We start from the raw sequence: 16,351 nt of genomic DNA, 5'->3' as shown, positions 1-16,351 counted from the left end.
GTCCAGGTGGCAGACGAAAGCTTCTCATTCATTCAGGTTTCTTGTCTGAATTTGTGTTTAAGCAAAAATCAAATAGGAGTTCTGTAACTGCTGAAATAAGCCATACACACCACAATTAAGACAGCCGGATAACTTGTGTTCCTCTCCTGTCTCCTACAGCAGACCACACTACCGTGCTTTGGTCAACATATGCAAAATACAACTCCTTTTCAATCACATCTATTGAGCTTATATATTCCTTACTTGGGGAAATCTCTTCTCCTAGAAGCTAGAGCCTAATCTTGGTTTTCATTTCTAGTCACTAATGTACTTATGAAAATAAAAGACCAGATCAATCAAGCTTCTGTCCTTCAGTACTGTGGTCCACTCTGAAATATTGTACTTAACACAAAGAAGGCCAAAAGCAACAAGGAATCTGATGCAGGCAACTGATCTCTGCACTAGTGAAATGCAACTGTGAAGTCACAACTGATGCTCTGCACTTGTGAAATGCATTTGACTCTAATACATATTTAAACATGAATTGAAACAACTGTATTTTGGAGACATTCAGTCAGTTTTCCTATATAAACTCTGTGCATGTTTTTGTTTCCCTCTTGTATTTACCCTATCCTCTATTCACTGAACTGTGAGTTCAGAGTGATAACATAACCTAAGCAAAAAACAGGCATCAAAGCAATGAAAATGTTCTTTTTCAAAGGTAACAATTTCAACAGTATCAAATAAGCAGGAAAAGTACCTTTGCCTTTCAGATTCCTTGAGCACCTCTCCCCTTGCTCCAAGGCTTCCTATGCCAGTTCAGGTGAACATACAAAAGGCTTCACTTTCACAGTACTAGCTGTATGCTACTTTATGCCTGTTAGAAGTTTTCTAACATTCCTTCACTTCCATAGTAATAGAGGGGTTGACAGCACTCAGAAAAGTGGAGCAACACCAAGCATTTTAGAAGGCACAGATTACAGGTATATATATAGATTGTTTGATCATGCAACTTTTTTAAAGAATCAGAGCTGAAAACAACTTTGTGATCCTTGAAAACAAAGGAAGTCTCTCTAAATGTGCATGCATCATTGATGTTAGAGGAAGGAGGATTCTTCCTCTCTAAGAAAAGGCTGATCCCTAAGTATTCTTATGAAGTATTTAAGATTTTAATTTTTTTTTTTTTATTGGGACAGCTGTACAGCTGCATAAAGCACATCTTGGGAAGAAGGTACAAAAAATCTGCACACCTTTCATGAACCTTAGACCCACATACAAAGAATGACTACCAAGACCGCATGGTATGACCAGTTACTGCTCAGAAAATGCAGGGAAAGGTTAAGAAAATGCCCATAATATAGAAGCTTATATATTTGTAAACTCAGAGTTTAAAAACAACAAAATAAAAGGGCTAATGATCTAATATTTTATTAACTGTTCTATTGTTTCAACTTCTCATATATCACAGACCTCCATATTTAATCCAGTTTTTCTAATAACAAACCTACTAACTTATGTTTAACTTTTCCAGAAAGTCACACTGTCTTGATTTGCAGACATCAGGAAATGAGGCTCTTGGTTCCTTTGATGGGCTGCTCGAAGGATCAAACCCTCTTTGTGAAAAATGTATACTACCAAAAAATGCCCGGATTCAGTCATTTCCCAAAATTCTCATTATCTCCCTCTCTATAATAAGGCTGTAGGATTCTTGGTCACCCAGTATTTGATGCTGGGATGGTTCTTTCAGGCTGTTAGGCAGCTTCTCAGTCCTGTCCTTTTGATATGCTAACAAGGATAGAGAGCTAAGGTCCAACTGCCAGGAACTCTTTCAACCCTGATGTCATCCTGCTCTGCACTCTCCCCAGTTTCTGAAGTCCTTACACCAACACTGACACCAACATGATAAGCAGTTTCCTAGCATCCATCATGCCACTTTTCAAAGTAAAATCACACCTTTCCTCAATTGTTATACACCTAAAGGTCTCACTTTCTGCCCTAACATTGTGCTGTTAGCTGCTACTCTTCCTCATCTGCCGAGCTGCAAATACATTCCAGCCACTGGACAGTTTCCCATTGCATGGACAGAGGACCTGTATTTCTTACTCCTAAGTGAATGAATGACTTTGAATATGTTTCAACAATGTCAAATATAATGTAAATTGACTGCTTATCAAGCAATATAGATCACTCGCTATCAGCACTTTATTTTCCTTGGTTTATGCTCCACCAGACTGTGGCATATAGGCATTTTAAGAGGAGAGATACATGAATTTTCAAAACACTAATGAAAATCCTTAATAGTGCTTTTACAGTGCTGGTCCCTACACAACTTGACTGGAAATCATCATTCAGTGATGAGTCTCCATTGACAGTATTTGTGAGAACAGCCAGTTCTACTCCATTTATTGTGTTCTCTGACACATTACACAGTTCTTAACAAAGCTATTATGACTCAAAAAAGTATCCAAACAAATGAAAGCTCTGTATGTTAGAGCACCAAGGGACAAATCCTACTCTCTCTGAAATCAAGTAGAGCCTGGGAATGTTCTTTGTTGAGAGCAGGAGCAGATTCAATCTAAAAAAAATTAAACAACTCACCCCTATATTGCCACACACATAAAGGAAATTCATTTACAACAATCAACAGCATATTTCCCTCTAATCCAAGGTGACAATAATCTGTTCTGTGTAATCTAAATGACATTAGTCAGCTGAGGAAGTTTTTAGTGGATTTACCTAAAATGATCCATTAGCATTCACAAGTACAGACAGCAAGCCAAGACTGAATAGCAACTTACTTCGAAAAACAAAACAAAGCAAATCAAAATACCCATCAATTATTTATTTCTAAGTATTTTAATTTACAAGTGGGATAGATTCACTCCATGGCCATGTTAATGGATCATAATGAAAAAAGTATGATATTGCAGGGTTTTGTGCAGTCAGTGAATATCCAAACATTCAGCTGAAAGGTGATGTTTCAGTATCATTGTGCAATGAAATGCACAGCACAAGATAAAAACAAACAGACCCTCTCCTACCATTTAAAGAAAACTCAAGTGAAAAACATGAGAAACAATGAAAGTCGATGGGCTCCGGTAAAGATGGGTCCACCGCCTCATTCTTTTCACCACCACTGATATTAGAAGTTTTAGCTGGACAGATAAACAGGAGTAGGAGGCAGCCTTATTTACAACACATTAACCAAAAGATAAGGAGGAGTTCAGTGCACCACCTAAAACAGGGACACTTCTAAGAGTCTATCTATTGCTTTCTGCTCCTTTAGTGACCCTGGCTGCCCTTCCGTGTCATGAGTAAGCATCTTCTGTGCCATGAGACAGTGCTGTTTCACAAGATGTCAATTCAATATGACCATCCTCCTGGTCTCATGGAGCAAAAAGAAAACAAGAACTTTAGGACAGTGTTAGTTTCCTAAAGTAAGGGAACATGTGGACATACCCTGTCGCTTCTAAAACTTATTTCACTATTTCATGACAATGATGTTAGAGTTGCCCTGGCTCAGCTGCCCTTCTAGATTTTAGAGACCCAAAGCTTGGCAGCAGCATACCCCTCTTGTGCAAAAATGGATGTCTGAGAAGTCAAAGAGAGCAGTAACCTGGAACTGTGTAAGAAAAGTCAATTTTAATCTTATAGTGGCTCATTAAGGTTAATTGTTGACACCTTCACCAGTAGGTTACAAAAAGTAAACAGGTAGGTGATCTGTAGCTACCACATAAAAGTCATGTCATGTTCGTCCCTTAAGATCTCACAAGAAGCCAGAAGCAGTACTGGTAAAAACACTCAAATGGCATACAGAGTCTTTGCAAGACTGCAGAGTACTACAGGCAGCATCTATTGCCCAGTGGGGTGTGACTCAGGAAAACAATCATGTTGCTAAACTGGCAGAGGCTCCCTTCACCAGGCACTTGCCAGGATGCAGTGAGAGTACATCCGTTACACTTTGGTAGCTGCTATCAGACAATGCTTTTCTATTCCTCTGGGCCTGCAACACTACCTGAAAGGAGCAAAGAGACCCTGTCCTACTTTGTGATTCCTCAAGCTGTTTATTGCCAGCCTGATACTCCTGTCCAAATCCAGCACAACTGAGCTGGGGGTATAATTCATCTGACAGAGCTACACCCCCCAACATCTACCACCCAAGAGCAGGAGTCCAGCCAGGTTCCCCACACAACACGGGGCTCCTGCCTGGCAACTGGAACAAAGATAAACCACTCCATTGTGTTTTCCGTGTAAACTCAATGTAGCTAATACAAAAACCCATGTGTGTTTGGGTCCTGTTAGAGCACTCTTTTCTCAAGGAAGATGCACTTAAAATGTCCAGTTTTATGCTTAGTGATCTTAACTTGATTAGCAATTACACCGACATCAATCCAAAGTGAATCTAATGATTTCAAATGAGCCATTTTACTTTGACACTAGACAGCAGAATTTGGCTTCTCATATTTGGGAACTGACTTTTGAAAACTGAGAGAAGCATGAGATGAGGACTGAGATACATACTTACTTCTTTATATCAAGAAAACAATACATATAAATTGATAATAATTGAATACATATTACTAATTGAATACATATTAATTGGTTGGACTAGATTATCTTCAAGGTCTTTTCCAACCTAGATGATTATGTGAAATTAGCACGCAGTACAAAATTCCCTGAAGAAAAGTATGTATGCCCCCAGGCACAGAGCACAGGAAGCTGCCATGGGACAAGCCAAACCTTGCAACTTCTCAGAAATAAATTTCCATCATTCCAACTACCCAAGCCTGTGTTCCTGAAATTCGGGAAACATATTGCTAATGATTTCCTCTAAGGTACTGCAACTCCAATGGATTTCAAAATGAACATGTGAGCAGAGTAAACGATTCTTCATTTGGGGCATTAGGAGTTAATAAAATAGTTACAGGTATCTAATCAATATACTGCAAGTTAAAGCACATTAAATAATCATGTAGGAGCATTCAGAAGGAGAGGGTGAGTCTCACTTAACTTGATGGAAGTCAGTGATATCTGAGCAAGCTTTCACTCTATATGAAGAAGAGAAGCCAGTGCTTATTGTAGATTGCATCCCTTCTGGTCTAGGACACTGAAATCAATTTGTGGATAATCCCATGGAGGGTCAGTTTCTCTTCACTGACCAAAAGGAGAGCCTAGGGAAGAAGTCTCAGACTCAGGTGTGGAGATGACTGGAGAGTTAATATTGGAAAAGAGAAGCCAACAGGCCATGAAGAGGCATTCTCAGCTGGATGCAGGGCACTAGTAAAAGAGGTAACAAGCCTCTCAAAGTATTTTCTCCATCTGTGGATCAGTCTCTCCAACTCTGGTAAAAATCAACCAAATTAATTTCAACTCAAAGTGATGACACCTATGTCACAGTTCAGAAAAGGACATTTTTTCATGGCTTCAGCATTTTGTAATGAGATTTAACATGCCCTGACTTTAGTTTCATTTGACTTTCCACCCTCGTTTTTCTTGTTTCCTCCTCTCATTGCCATTTGGAGAAAAGGCAGAACTTCAGATAAAAAGCCTAAGTGTAAGAATTCTCCCCATGTTTCCAGGGAGGACACCGGGTCCTTTCTTGCCTTTGGCTGCGTCCACCACTTTTTGTGTAAATATTATGCAATAATAATCATTTAACCATACCAAGGTATTTGCAAGAGCTTCTCACACTTCTTATGCCACTCCAATCTCTTCTTTCATAGCTATAATTTAGGTTCTTCTATATTTGCATGGATGTACCTCTACATACATGTAGCATATAAGTAACTGAACTGTTAAACATTTTAAGTAACGTGACCATTCTCGAGAAGGTAAGGCAGTGTGCAGACCCACCACAGTAACAGCCAACCAACCACAGTTACCTCTCCCTGAACAATTTCCACTGAAAAGGGTTCTTTCTTTAGCAATCATTAGCCAAAAAGGCCTTTTTGAAATTTATATAAATTTCATTTCACTGCAGCTCCCCCGGCTGCTAACCTTATGTTATCTGCAGCCCAGGCTGGATCCACACTGCTTACAGTTACATCTGGAAAGTGGGCTCTGGAGAAAACAATCACTTGAGAACTTCATTCCAGCACTGCCATTTACCTTGGACTTGAGCAGTATATACTAACCATGGATGCAGTCAAGCACATACCAAACTTAAGGACCATGAAGATGAAGGACAGGATTATCACTTCATTGTGAATGTGGAAAGTCAGTTTTGCAAAGTACGGCTGCTGTGCTAAGGAGCAGGTAACATGAATGCTGCAGAGCCGTGCCCCATTCCTGTAGGTGTCTTAAAAGCAGCTGTACAAGGCTTGTAAGGCTTCTAGCAAGCACACTTAGTTCACAAGCAAACTTTGTCAGGTTTATTAGCACAAGAGCCCAGGGCAATGAGATACAGAATAAATGGAAATTTTCAAATATACACAGGACAGAGGTAAGCTAAAATTAAAAGCTTGTTGGGTGTTTCCCCCCCTGTAAATTCCTTCATTTGGTCTCAAGGACAGCATATAAATATGTATGTTACAGCCCATGTGATCAGACACTCTCTCAAGACCTGCAAACAATTATGAGTCATTATTAGGCTGGAATTACATTCAGTTCTTTCTCACTGATGCACCATATGGATTATTTGTCTGTCTTTTGCTCTCTCCACTCTCCTCCTCGCAGATCATACATAACCCCTTCTCAAAATTTCAGGAGTGTGTTTGCTTCGCACGTCGCAGTCCTTGCAGCCAGGTGACAACAGCAGTCTGCAGGGCTCACACGCAGAAGCGCTGAGCTCACCACGTCTCCAACACCCGCAGCCGTCTGCCAGAGGCTGCCAGCTCCCCAGCAGATGTGACAGCAGCACGAGGCTCCTACCGTGTCTTGGGCATTGCAGTCTGATGTGACTCAAATCTACCAACCCTAACAACTTCAGCTAATTTTTGAGCAAGAGTCATTTCTGCTGTCTCACCTACGAGGATGGTAATTTCTGGCAAAGTGGAGGAAGGAGTGGGTTTGGATAGTTAACACATCTTAACCCACTGCTGTTAGGTCAAACCTAGCAATACATCAGTCAAAGCTGTGATCTTTCATTTAAAAGAAAAAGGTAAAGCTAGTTCCTAGCCTTCACAGTCGTAGAAAAAATGTGTTGAAGTTATGACTTCCAAATCTTCAAAGACAGATTGTAAATAAAAGTGCTGACATTTATTGCTTTTAAGCAAATCACATACTGGAGTGTGACTCATGAACATTGGAACTGGCAAGCACCAAGGCAATCATGTTGAGAATGAGATCATGATGCAGTAGGTGTGCAGCATTCTCTTTCCAGCCTATTCACTATCTCTGTTCTACAGTAATAAAGAGGAAAGTTTTTCAGTCAATAATAAAGATATTAATGTGCCTTCCACTGCCTATGGAAATAATAAAACCCACATTTCTGCTATAAGAAATCTTTGGACACATAGCTGATCTCCTAAAATACTGAAGGACATATGATATATTCACATGAGTAAGTCAAAAGGTATCATGGTACTCATAATGGTAAAATTAGGAATGTGCAAAGGCTGGGGTCTTAGATTTTAAAAGTGCAGATCACATTGGAACTCAAGTCTTCCTTTTATTGATTGTAAACTGCTTACAAAGGGATGCTCCTGTAGATAAAGGGGTGTACCAAAAGGGGAAAGGAAAGGAAAGGAAATCAACGTATCTGTACTACAGAATTAGTCATTGGGTTACATCAGTTTGATAATTCAGGAGACATTTTGAACACAGAACAGCTTGGCTTTGAATTAACTTCAACTTCACTAAACTCTACAAATAGTGATTTCAAATTTGAATGACGTGCGCATATTTTTCTACTGAATAATTGCGGAAACTATCACTTTCAGTATTCAGAGTCAGTGTTCTGCTGTTCATGATGCAGGACTTGTGAATTCTGCAAGTAACAGGCTTTGAAGACAGTCACAGGAACATTTGGATAAACAATCAAGCAGATTATTTGTTCAGCTGTCCTTCTGAAAAGTACTTACATATTTGCAACGTGTTTTTTCTCAGTTATATTACAAAAGCTTCACCTATGTTAAATCCATACAACAAATAAAGTATCATAAATATTATCAAAATTTAGAGTCCGGTACCTTCATCACACCGAAACAGATCTTTTACAAACACAGAACTAAATTTATCATTTGCTTTAATGTCATCATGATTCAGACTGATACTGCTATTTCCACTGCCCTATTTTTCCCTACTGATCTGAAGTCTACAAACAGAATGACCTTACACTGACTGCAAGCTGGGGAGTTAGACAATAGGCTGTGAATGACAAAGGAAGCAAACAGCTAGGGGTTAAAAAAGAGATTATTATAATACAAGCTAAATTTAGAGGTGGAATTGTAAAGGTCCGTTAATAACGTAGTATAACTTTATAGCATTAGGTGTACCACACAGGCAGCTTGGTTTTATTTTACAGTTATGATATAGAGCCTTTCACACTAACAAATTTCTAATTTACACACCACAGAACTTGAATGTTACTAGACATGAGCAACTGTTCTGGTGCACCCATCTAGGGAAAGGGTGCAAGGCTGAAATGAAATCGGCCTTTTGCTGATTGTTCAGCAAACTGCTTACCAGAAACCAGAGAAATCTCTCTCCTGCATCACAAAGTATTAGCATGAATATACAATTAAGATTCTAAAAGTATCCTAGCTTTATTTCATTTCACCCTAGTATTAAATTGATTAAAATGTTGCGAATATTCCTTCAGACAACTACAAACTGCTTTAGAACTCTACAGAATATCCTGAAAAAACTGCTCAGCTGAGTAGCAAATTGAGTCAAGCTGCAAATTCACATTCAGAAAATTGAAAGAGAAAAATAGGAATACATGTTCCTGCTAATACCAATGTATTAAGGCATAAAAAGTGAATGAGGATAATTTTCTCCCATCTATGTGAATTTACAATCTACAGAACACCTGCAGTGACCTGTGAATTAAATCACAGCAAGCAGGGACTTCAGGATGACCCACTGAAAAAGACTAATAATAAAGTGTGTGTATATATATTTACACAAGAAGTTTATATATGTGTCCCTGTGTATATACAAATAAAACTTGGTTTAAACTTCAATGCATGGAATGAACATTGTATTTCAATATTCTTTTTAAAGTACAAGAAACTCAATAATTAACCTGTGGCCATCAAAACTCCAAAGATACCAATTATTACCTGTTATTGGGTTACAAAAAGCAAAAATAACTGAATTTTATAGAACATCAAACAGCAAGGGTACACTGTTGGAAGTATCATTAGTTAGAAGATGATACTATTGGTACTAGAAATCTGTCTTTAAGCTGATCTTGGAGTTAGCAGCTGTACTCAAGCCTTAGCTCCATGTCATAGCCCTTTAGGAAAGCATTACTGTCTGAAAGCCAACCTGGGCAGCATCCTCAGTCCTGCCCATGTCGTTGAGCATTTCAGACACTGCTGCTCCTTGCAGGTATTCAAGGCTGCTCCAAGAACCCTGAAGTTTTCCTTCGTTGCGTCCTTACAAACCTTAAGATTCATTTATCATTTTATTCAGTTATATAATCAGCACATAAAACAACCATGTTGGACTTTATGATGCCCCAGAAAAACTGCAAAGCTAGAGGCCATTTCCTGACATCCAAGGAGTAAAAGCATCAAATAAAGCTACACCTCTCAAGAAAACTTTAAAAGGTTGTTGCAAGCTGTGATGAGACGCCGAGCAGCTCATCACAGGAATCACAAGATAAAAATGCCTCCCTCTACAAATACATGTCCAACATTCCCTCAGTCTGGGATTTTTCTCATCCAGTATCATCACAGTCCCATTTCCCTTCCTCGTGTGTTGGCCATGGGTCACTTCCACTGGAGAAAACCTCAAAACCTGGAGGCAGCTTTTCGCTTGTTTTCCTTACTTGCAAGTCATTTTTTCTTGCCAGCTTTGCAGTCACAGAAATACAACACTACAAGGGCAAATATCTGCTGTCATGCATAAAGCATTACTGCTCATGTGGATTTCTTCCCAGCAGCTGGGAGGAAGTGTTCTTGTTGAGGTAAAAACATCAAATGCTTAGGAAATAAGGAGTTAGGAAAAGCTGTATACAAGGTTCATGCTTGAGAAACACAAGGACACAAAAGAGCCACTAAGAAAACGCCACTGGACACTGAGTTACAATAATTTAGTTCTGTTCATTTATGGTAAATCAGCCATTTTACTGTTGACCTACTTTTTATCAGCAATAATTTGTCACAGTGCATTCTCCAACTGCTACTGAAAGAAAGGTTGAAGCCATACATTAAGAGTATAGTGTCAAAGCAACTGATGTTAATTATACCCTGCAATTCCTATGTTGATGAAATTGTTACTGCTAACCATTAATACAGCATTTACTGTCTAAGCCCAGCTTGCTCTACCAACCCTTGAAAGCCACTGAACTAACATCCTGCTTCACAATGGTTCACTTTATGCTACATTGGAATGTAAATCTGAAACAGTAAAAATAACCTCTGCTATTACACCAAGAATGTGTAAATATACATTCCTTTTTAGGAGAGCTATTTATCTCCAGTCTATACATGCTTCACTCTTTAAACTAAAAACAGCTTTAATGTTCTTCAGTCAAGTGGCAGCTTCTGCCAATACAAACTATTTTCCCTAAAAATTATGGCATCGAGTAGAGGAAACTTTGGAAAATGTAGGGTGCTATTTGATTTATGGAAATGAAGAAATAAGCTTTACATAGATACACAGGAAAGAAAAGAAGCAATGCCCTTCATTTTATTCATTGCTAACCTGCACAATAACAAGAGATGATATTCTCACAGCGTAAGTAAGCAAGGTTAATTAGAAGGACATTTTATGTGGATTTAGTGTTCATGTTCAGAGACATCTGCTTAATTTGGTGACAGAAATGTTTACAAGCATCAGCACGAACCAACCACTCCAGGAGCATTAACTGGATTCTTTATGGTTTGCACATCAGTAAACTGTTTTGTAAGGTCCTACTGCTTCTAAATCATCTCTCAAACTACGCTTTTGCCCATTTAAATTGAAGGCGCTCAAGAGCATACAGGCTTAGTAATATTTAGCCTTCAGAATTGTCATCACTAGCTATGAGAGAAGACAGCGCAACTTCATCTTCTGATCCAAGAAGACTCTCTTTAGTGATGAATAGGAGAGACTTATTTATCCTATAAACTGACTCAATACAAGATAACAAAAGTATAAGCCAGTGATGGTATTTTCACATCAGAAGAGTGCCTCATGTAGGTTATTTCCACATTCTCATGTAGACCGATAGAACGAACCAATAATAAGAAAATCCTGTGGCACAATGAGGCCTGTCATACAGATCTACAAGACCACCTTTGCAGAGCCAGTAGAAAAGCAGAAAACTAAAATCAGCGTTATTAGTAATTGAATGAAAGCCCTCACATCTCTATTCAGACCTAAGAATGAATGACCCTAAGATCTACAGGAAGAAAAAGATCATGGTCCAAATGACTGTTTAAACCAGACGTACATCTCCAGAATAAGCAGGAAAAAAACACACAACTGCAAAGAGAACAAAAGAACAGATATTCTTACAGAACACATATAATACAACTCTTTATAGGAGGAGCATCGTTACTGAATATGAAATACAAAAGTAAACTCGAGGGCATAGGATCTGGTAGCACACATAGCACAGTGGGGGAACATGCTGTGAGAAAAAGAAACATTTGCTCACCTGGCATAAGCCAGAAGGCAATTGTACACTTTATAAAGACATCCCCTGAATGGCCAATAAATCTTAGCAGACTGGTCCATCAGTCTAAGAAGGGCTGTAACATTAAAGCTGCATACAGCCGTGCCTGCCCTCAGAACACTAACAGAACAGGATTATTCAGTGCTTCACTAGGGATGTCCAACTAATTTAACTAACGTGCACTGGGCAAGCAGGTCTTGAATCTTGCTGTCTCACTTCTAATATTTGCACTAAAATAAAAGCCTTGCTGGTTTCATAATGGCACCTTAAATGAAATTCAAATGTGACAGGATTGGCAACAGCCTCCTCTTACAGACTCTCAGAGTCTGTCCTGTGCCCTGCTGCCACAGTATGCTAAGTACTTTCAAAATCAGACAAGGGCACATTGTGCGCACACTGGAGTATATTTAAATTCCAGCTGGAAGAAAGCCCAACTCTGAGGACACAGGTTGTACCCATTACTAGTTACAGCTGCAGTTAAAAAATTATGCCATGAATGAAAGCACCCTACCGTAAAAGGACTAAAATGTTAACCATCTAAAGGAGCAGGCTTTCTTGGTTCAGCATCACATGCCAGCCTCACAGATAGAATACTTGCTGCCTCACAAGGCTATGCTTAACTTATCAAAAAGAAAGTACCGACAGCTAATGCTTTCATAATGTGCATAGCTCATGTCAAAGACCAACTACACAGCTACCCTTTCAGATGCTGTTCTCACTGTGCAGCAGAAAAGATTACAGGCCGCACCATGATATACCAAACACAGCTCAGTCAGCAGTGAGCTTCATGAAAGTTTAATATAGCTTTACAGGAAGCCAAGCTCAATGTTTTTCTTTCTATTTGGATATACTTATGCTGTCTGCTGACATGTAAAGCAACAGAAATGTCGTTGAGTACTCCTACTGCTTGAATAAATCTTTTGCTTACAGACTTAACTTGAAAGCTTCATCTTAATAGTAGTGGAATTTTTAGAGGTATCAAGATATGAACCTAAGCTTTGACTCTACACGAGTAACACCTGTACTTTAAAGCAAGCTCATTCCAAAGCTTTGGTAATAGATCTATTATTGCCATATCCACATACTGAGCAAGCTCTTTAAAGTATACTGCTCCAGGAGCACTTATGCTTCCACCAGTCTATGCCAGAAAGTCATACATAGTACTGCAGAAGCCCTAGCAATACTTTAAAATGCTGAATGTTGGCATACATATGCAGATTATCATAAAAAAATATTTGAAAAAGCCAAACTTTCAGACAGTGGCAAAGAAACTGGCAAAAGCGGCGTGACAGTTCAGTCTTACATTTTGCTTATATGTAATCAGTTTATACTACCGGTCAGAAGACAAAGCTTTGAACTGGAGATACATCACATTACTACACATCGTAAAGGTGCATTGTTGAGCAGGAGTTGCCTCAATGCATGGTAAGTCTGAAGCTCAGTTCTGTCCATAGCTAGTAAGTTTAATTGGCAAGTAATGATAGTTTGCCTTCAGAACAAGAACAGCAGTTCTCAAAGTGACCAAGTAGGGTAGGCCTTTTATTAAGCACTCTCAGAACAAAGTATAAAGGAGATAAGGACAAGAAAGTTGTTTTACTCCAGCACTTCTAACAAGTGTAAATAAAGGGGTAAGGAATTTCTCCCAAGTGTAACTAACCACTATGCTGTATACAAATGACATTCAGTGTGGTGCTTAAGTGAATCACATCTCTACATCATTCATTAACTTTGAATACACATGTAATTATGGGCTTCTCACTTTGCCTCAACCAACCTTTTTAAGTTTGGGAAAAAAGATCTACATACCTTTTGTTGAATTCCATCTTAATGATTTCTAAAGTGAAAGTCTTGCATCTGAAGAAAGCAAAAGGCGAGCAACCTTTCTGTAGAGCGGTTAACCTGCTCTTAAGGCTAAAGGACACTTGTCCCAGAAACTCTTATTGAGCAGGGAATCATTCCATCAGGGAAGAACTGAGAACTTGTGAGCAAGTAGGTCAAAATGGACATTTAGGTTTCCTATATCCTTCATCAGGAAGCCAGGTAAACTTTGATCCTCTGGATTTATTCAAGTCATCTTTGGTGGATGTTATTTCTGTACCTTTTCCTCATATCCTTGAATTACTGGCCCTGGAGTTATTTCCACATTGAGTGATTTTAAAAGGTTTAAAGTGACATGTACATCATTGTGTTTCCCTAAACTTCCCAAGCATTTATACGAGGTCTTCATTAATCCATGTCTGTACCAAGTGCTCCCTAGCATCAGGGTGATATTGATGTTTATCTTAAGCCTTTATAGTACCTATTTCTACTGAGACAAAAATAGTTTAACTGATCCTATATAATCACGACAAGAGATTAATTAAAATGCCAAGATAGGAAACAATTTATTATAGAGAGAAGAAAAATTTCTCATCCAAAATATAGAAATCTGTACAACTTTGCCACAATCAATATACATGAACTGTACAAATTTACACCAGTTCATAATTTACCAAATAAAAGATGACTAACAAAGTTCACAAAATAGATGGTGGTTTGTGGAAAAAGACTTTTACCCAATTAAGAACAAGGAAATTACAAACCAGACCTCCACTTTCTAAAAATAAGAAGTTTACTCAGTCTTAGAAAACTACAAGCTAGCAAATGTACAGATAGCTGGCTGGTGCTAACACCACAGTTCAGACAGTGTCTTTATACGGTCTTTTTAAAGCCTGTTGCCATGGCAGATTCTGATCACTTGCTACTTTTGAGGGCAATGTAAAGATCTGACCATTTCCCCAGGTCATACTTACTAGTTTATATTATGTACATTTATACATATTTGTAAGTGCTTGGTAAAAGTCTGAAAAATAAAATTTCCAGTACTATGGTGTTCATAATAAGTCTTGTTACTGAGCTGCCCAAAATGCTAACAATTAATAAATGTAATAGTGCAAATTTACTCTGCAAGACCTACTGCAGAGAATCACTTTATAAATACAGATTGGGGTTGAAAATTCATGTAGAAATTAAGTAAGATGTCTTGGAGAAACTGACCCTTCCTAGATCTTCTTCACTCCCTAGCAAGTTGCAATCATTTTGACTCACAGGCTATTAAATCACTGAAAGGTACTGTCCAAACTATGGCACTGTCACTTTAAAGTATACCACTCTAACGTGTGCCAGATCTTCACAGCTGTGACATGGTTTAAATTCCATAATCCATCCCCAGAGGTGCCCACCCAAAGTAAAAACCAAATTTATCCATCCATTTTAAGGTGATCCATCCACAGACTATATCTTAACCTGATACAGTCATCATATTGTAGCTTTTGGAAGGGCTAGTTCTGCCCAAGAGAAGTTCCTCCTTACAGCTTATTCTGCTGTCTACCATTTGCATGTTGGTGTTATTTTGGCTACCTCCTGCTGGTGCAGCTTCATACAGCACACAGATTGAGCCATCCTCTCCAATACGATAGGACACTTCATACGGGTCAACCCATAGAGTGAGTTCGCTCGGAAGAAGCTGGAACAGTTCCTGACTGCTCAATCCAATCCGCTGTGCTGCCTGTCCAATGAGAGGATCCATTTTATGGTTGATCCGGATACATCGGTAACCTGATCCCTTGCATGGCTTTTCTGGGAACCAGTGGTGTTTATAATGTTCTATAAAATAAAAAAAAAATTATCCTCCTTAATTCTGTATTCAAAGAGATGTGCAGTGATCATTGCTCTCCATGTTGGAAAGCTTACTACTTTAGCATCAAGTGATCTGAAAAATCATTATAGCATTTATTTTGTTGACGATTTATCTAAGTGCAGTGTCGCTTGCAAAGTACTCATGTATGAAGTTACTGTTTCATGCTGCCATATACAAAGAACAAGGTTTGCCATCTGAACGGAGTGAGATGCAACTTCCTGGCATTCATAGAAACGAATATATAAAAGTGATTACATAGCAGAAAAAAGTCAAGGGCTTCAAAACTTCACGAACCAAGAAGGAAATAAAACCATTTTTCCAGCATCCTCTCGAGATCACACCCATGCTTAGATCCTCACGTTTTAAGAACGGCCAAGAATAACTAGGGAAGGAGCTGGCCAGAATTTACCGACTGACTCAAGAGGTATTTCACCACCGCTCTTCCCAGCCTGTTTTCCAGGGCAAGATACCAATGACTTCACTTACCTCAGGAGTTCTATCCCACCCAAAAGCCTATCGGTCTGAGACTACTTGTAGCACTATGAGGCACACCGGGACAGAGGCTCGGGCTTACAAAGCCCACGGGGCAGCGAAGAAGCTCGGTATTTGATCCTAACCGGGGTCGTCGGGTGGCTATGAGATGTTTCCAGAAGAAAGGGGAACTGAGCCTCATCGTCCACCGCTGAATTTCACTTGACAAAAGAACAACTTGGGATCATTTTTCCTTCTGGAAACCGAGGGGTTTTAGCCTTTGGAGCGGAGCCCAACTCCGGGCTGCTCCGAGCGCTTTGTCTACGGAGCCCGGGGGAGGGGGGGGCCTGACTGCGCGACACCTAAGCCCCTTTTGTTTACAGCCCGCTTCTGCCGCCCCCACCCGCCGGGGGCCGGGGCGGCACGGGGCGGAGGGTGGTGACCCCCGAAGG

General features: G+C 39.4%; 1 protein-coding gene across 1 annotated transcript; it reads right to left on the bottom strand.

Moving 5' to 3' along the window:
• Positions 1-14,108: 14,108 nt before the first annotated feature.
• BTG1 (BTG anti-proliferation factor 1) lies at positions 14,109-15,906 on the bottom strand. Its single transcript, XM_026868483.1, is given in 2 exon segments — positions 14,109-15,415; positions 15,418-15,906. Coding segments are annotated over 2 exon segments (426 nt in total). The 5' UTR covers positions 15,458-15,906; the 3' UTR covers positions 14,109-15,029.
• Between the last annotated feature and the right edge of the window lie 445 nt (positions 15,907-16,351).

Source organism: Athene cunicularia, assembly GCF_003259725.1.
Source record: "Athene cunicularia isolate RWA chromosome 1 unlocalized genomic scaffold, athCun1 chr1_part2, whole genome shotgun sequence".
NCBI lineage: Eukaryota > Metazoa > Chordata > Aves > Strigiformes > Strigidae > Athene > Athene cunicularia.
This window is presented reverse-complemented; position numbering and strand designations above follow the sequence as displayed.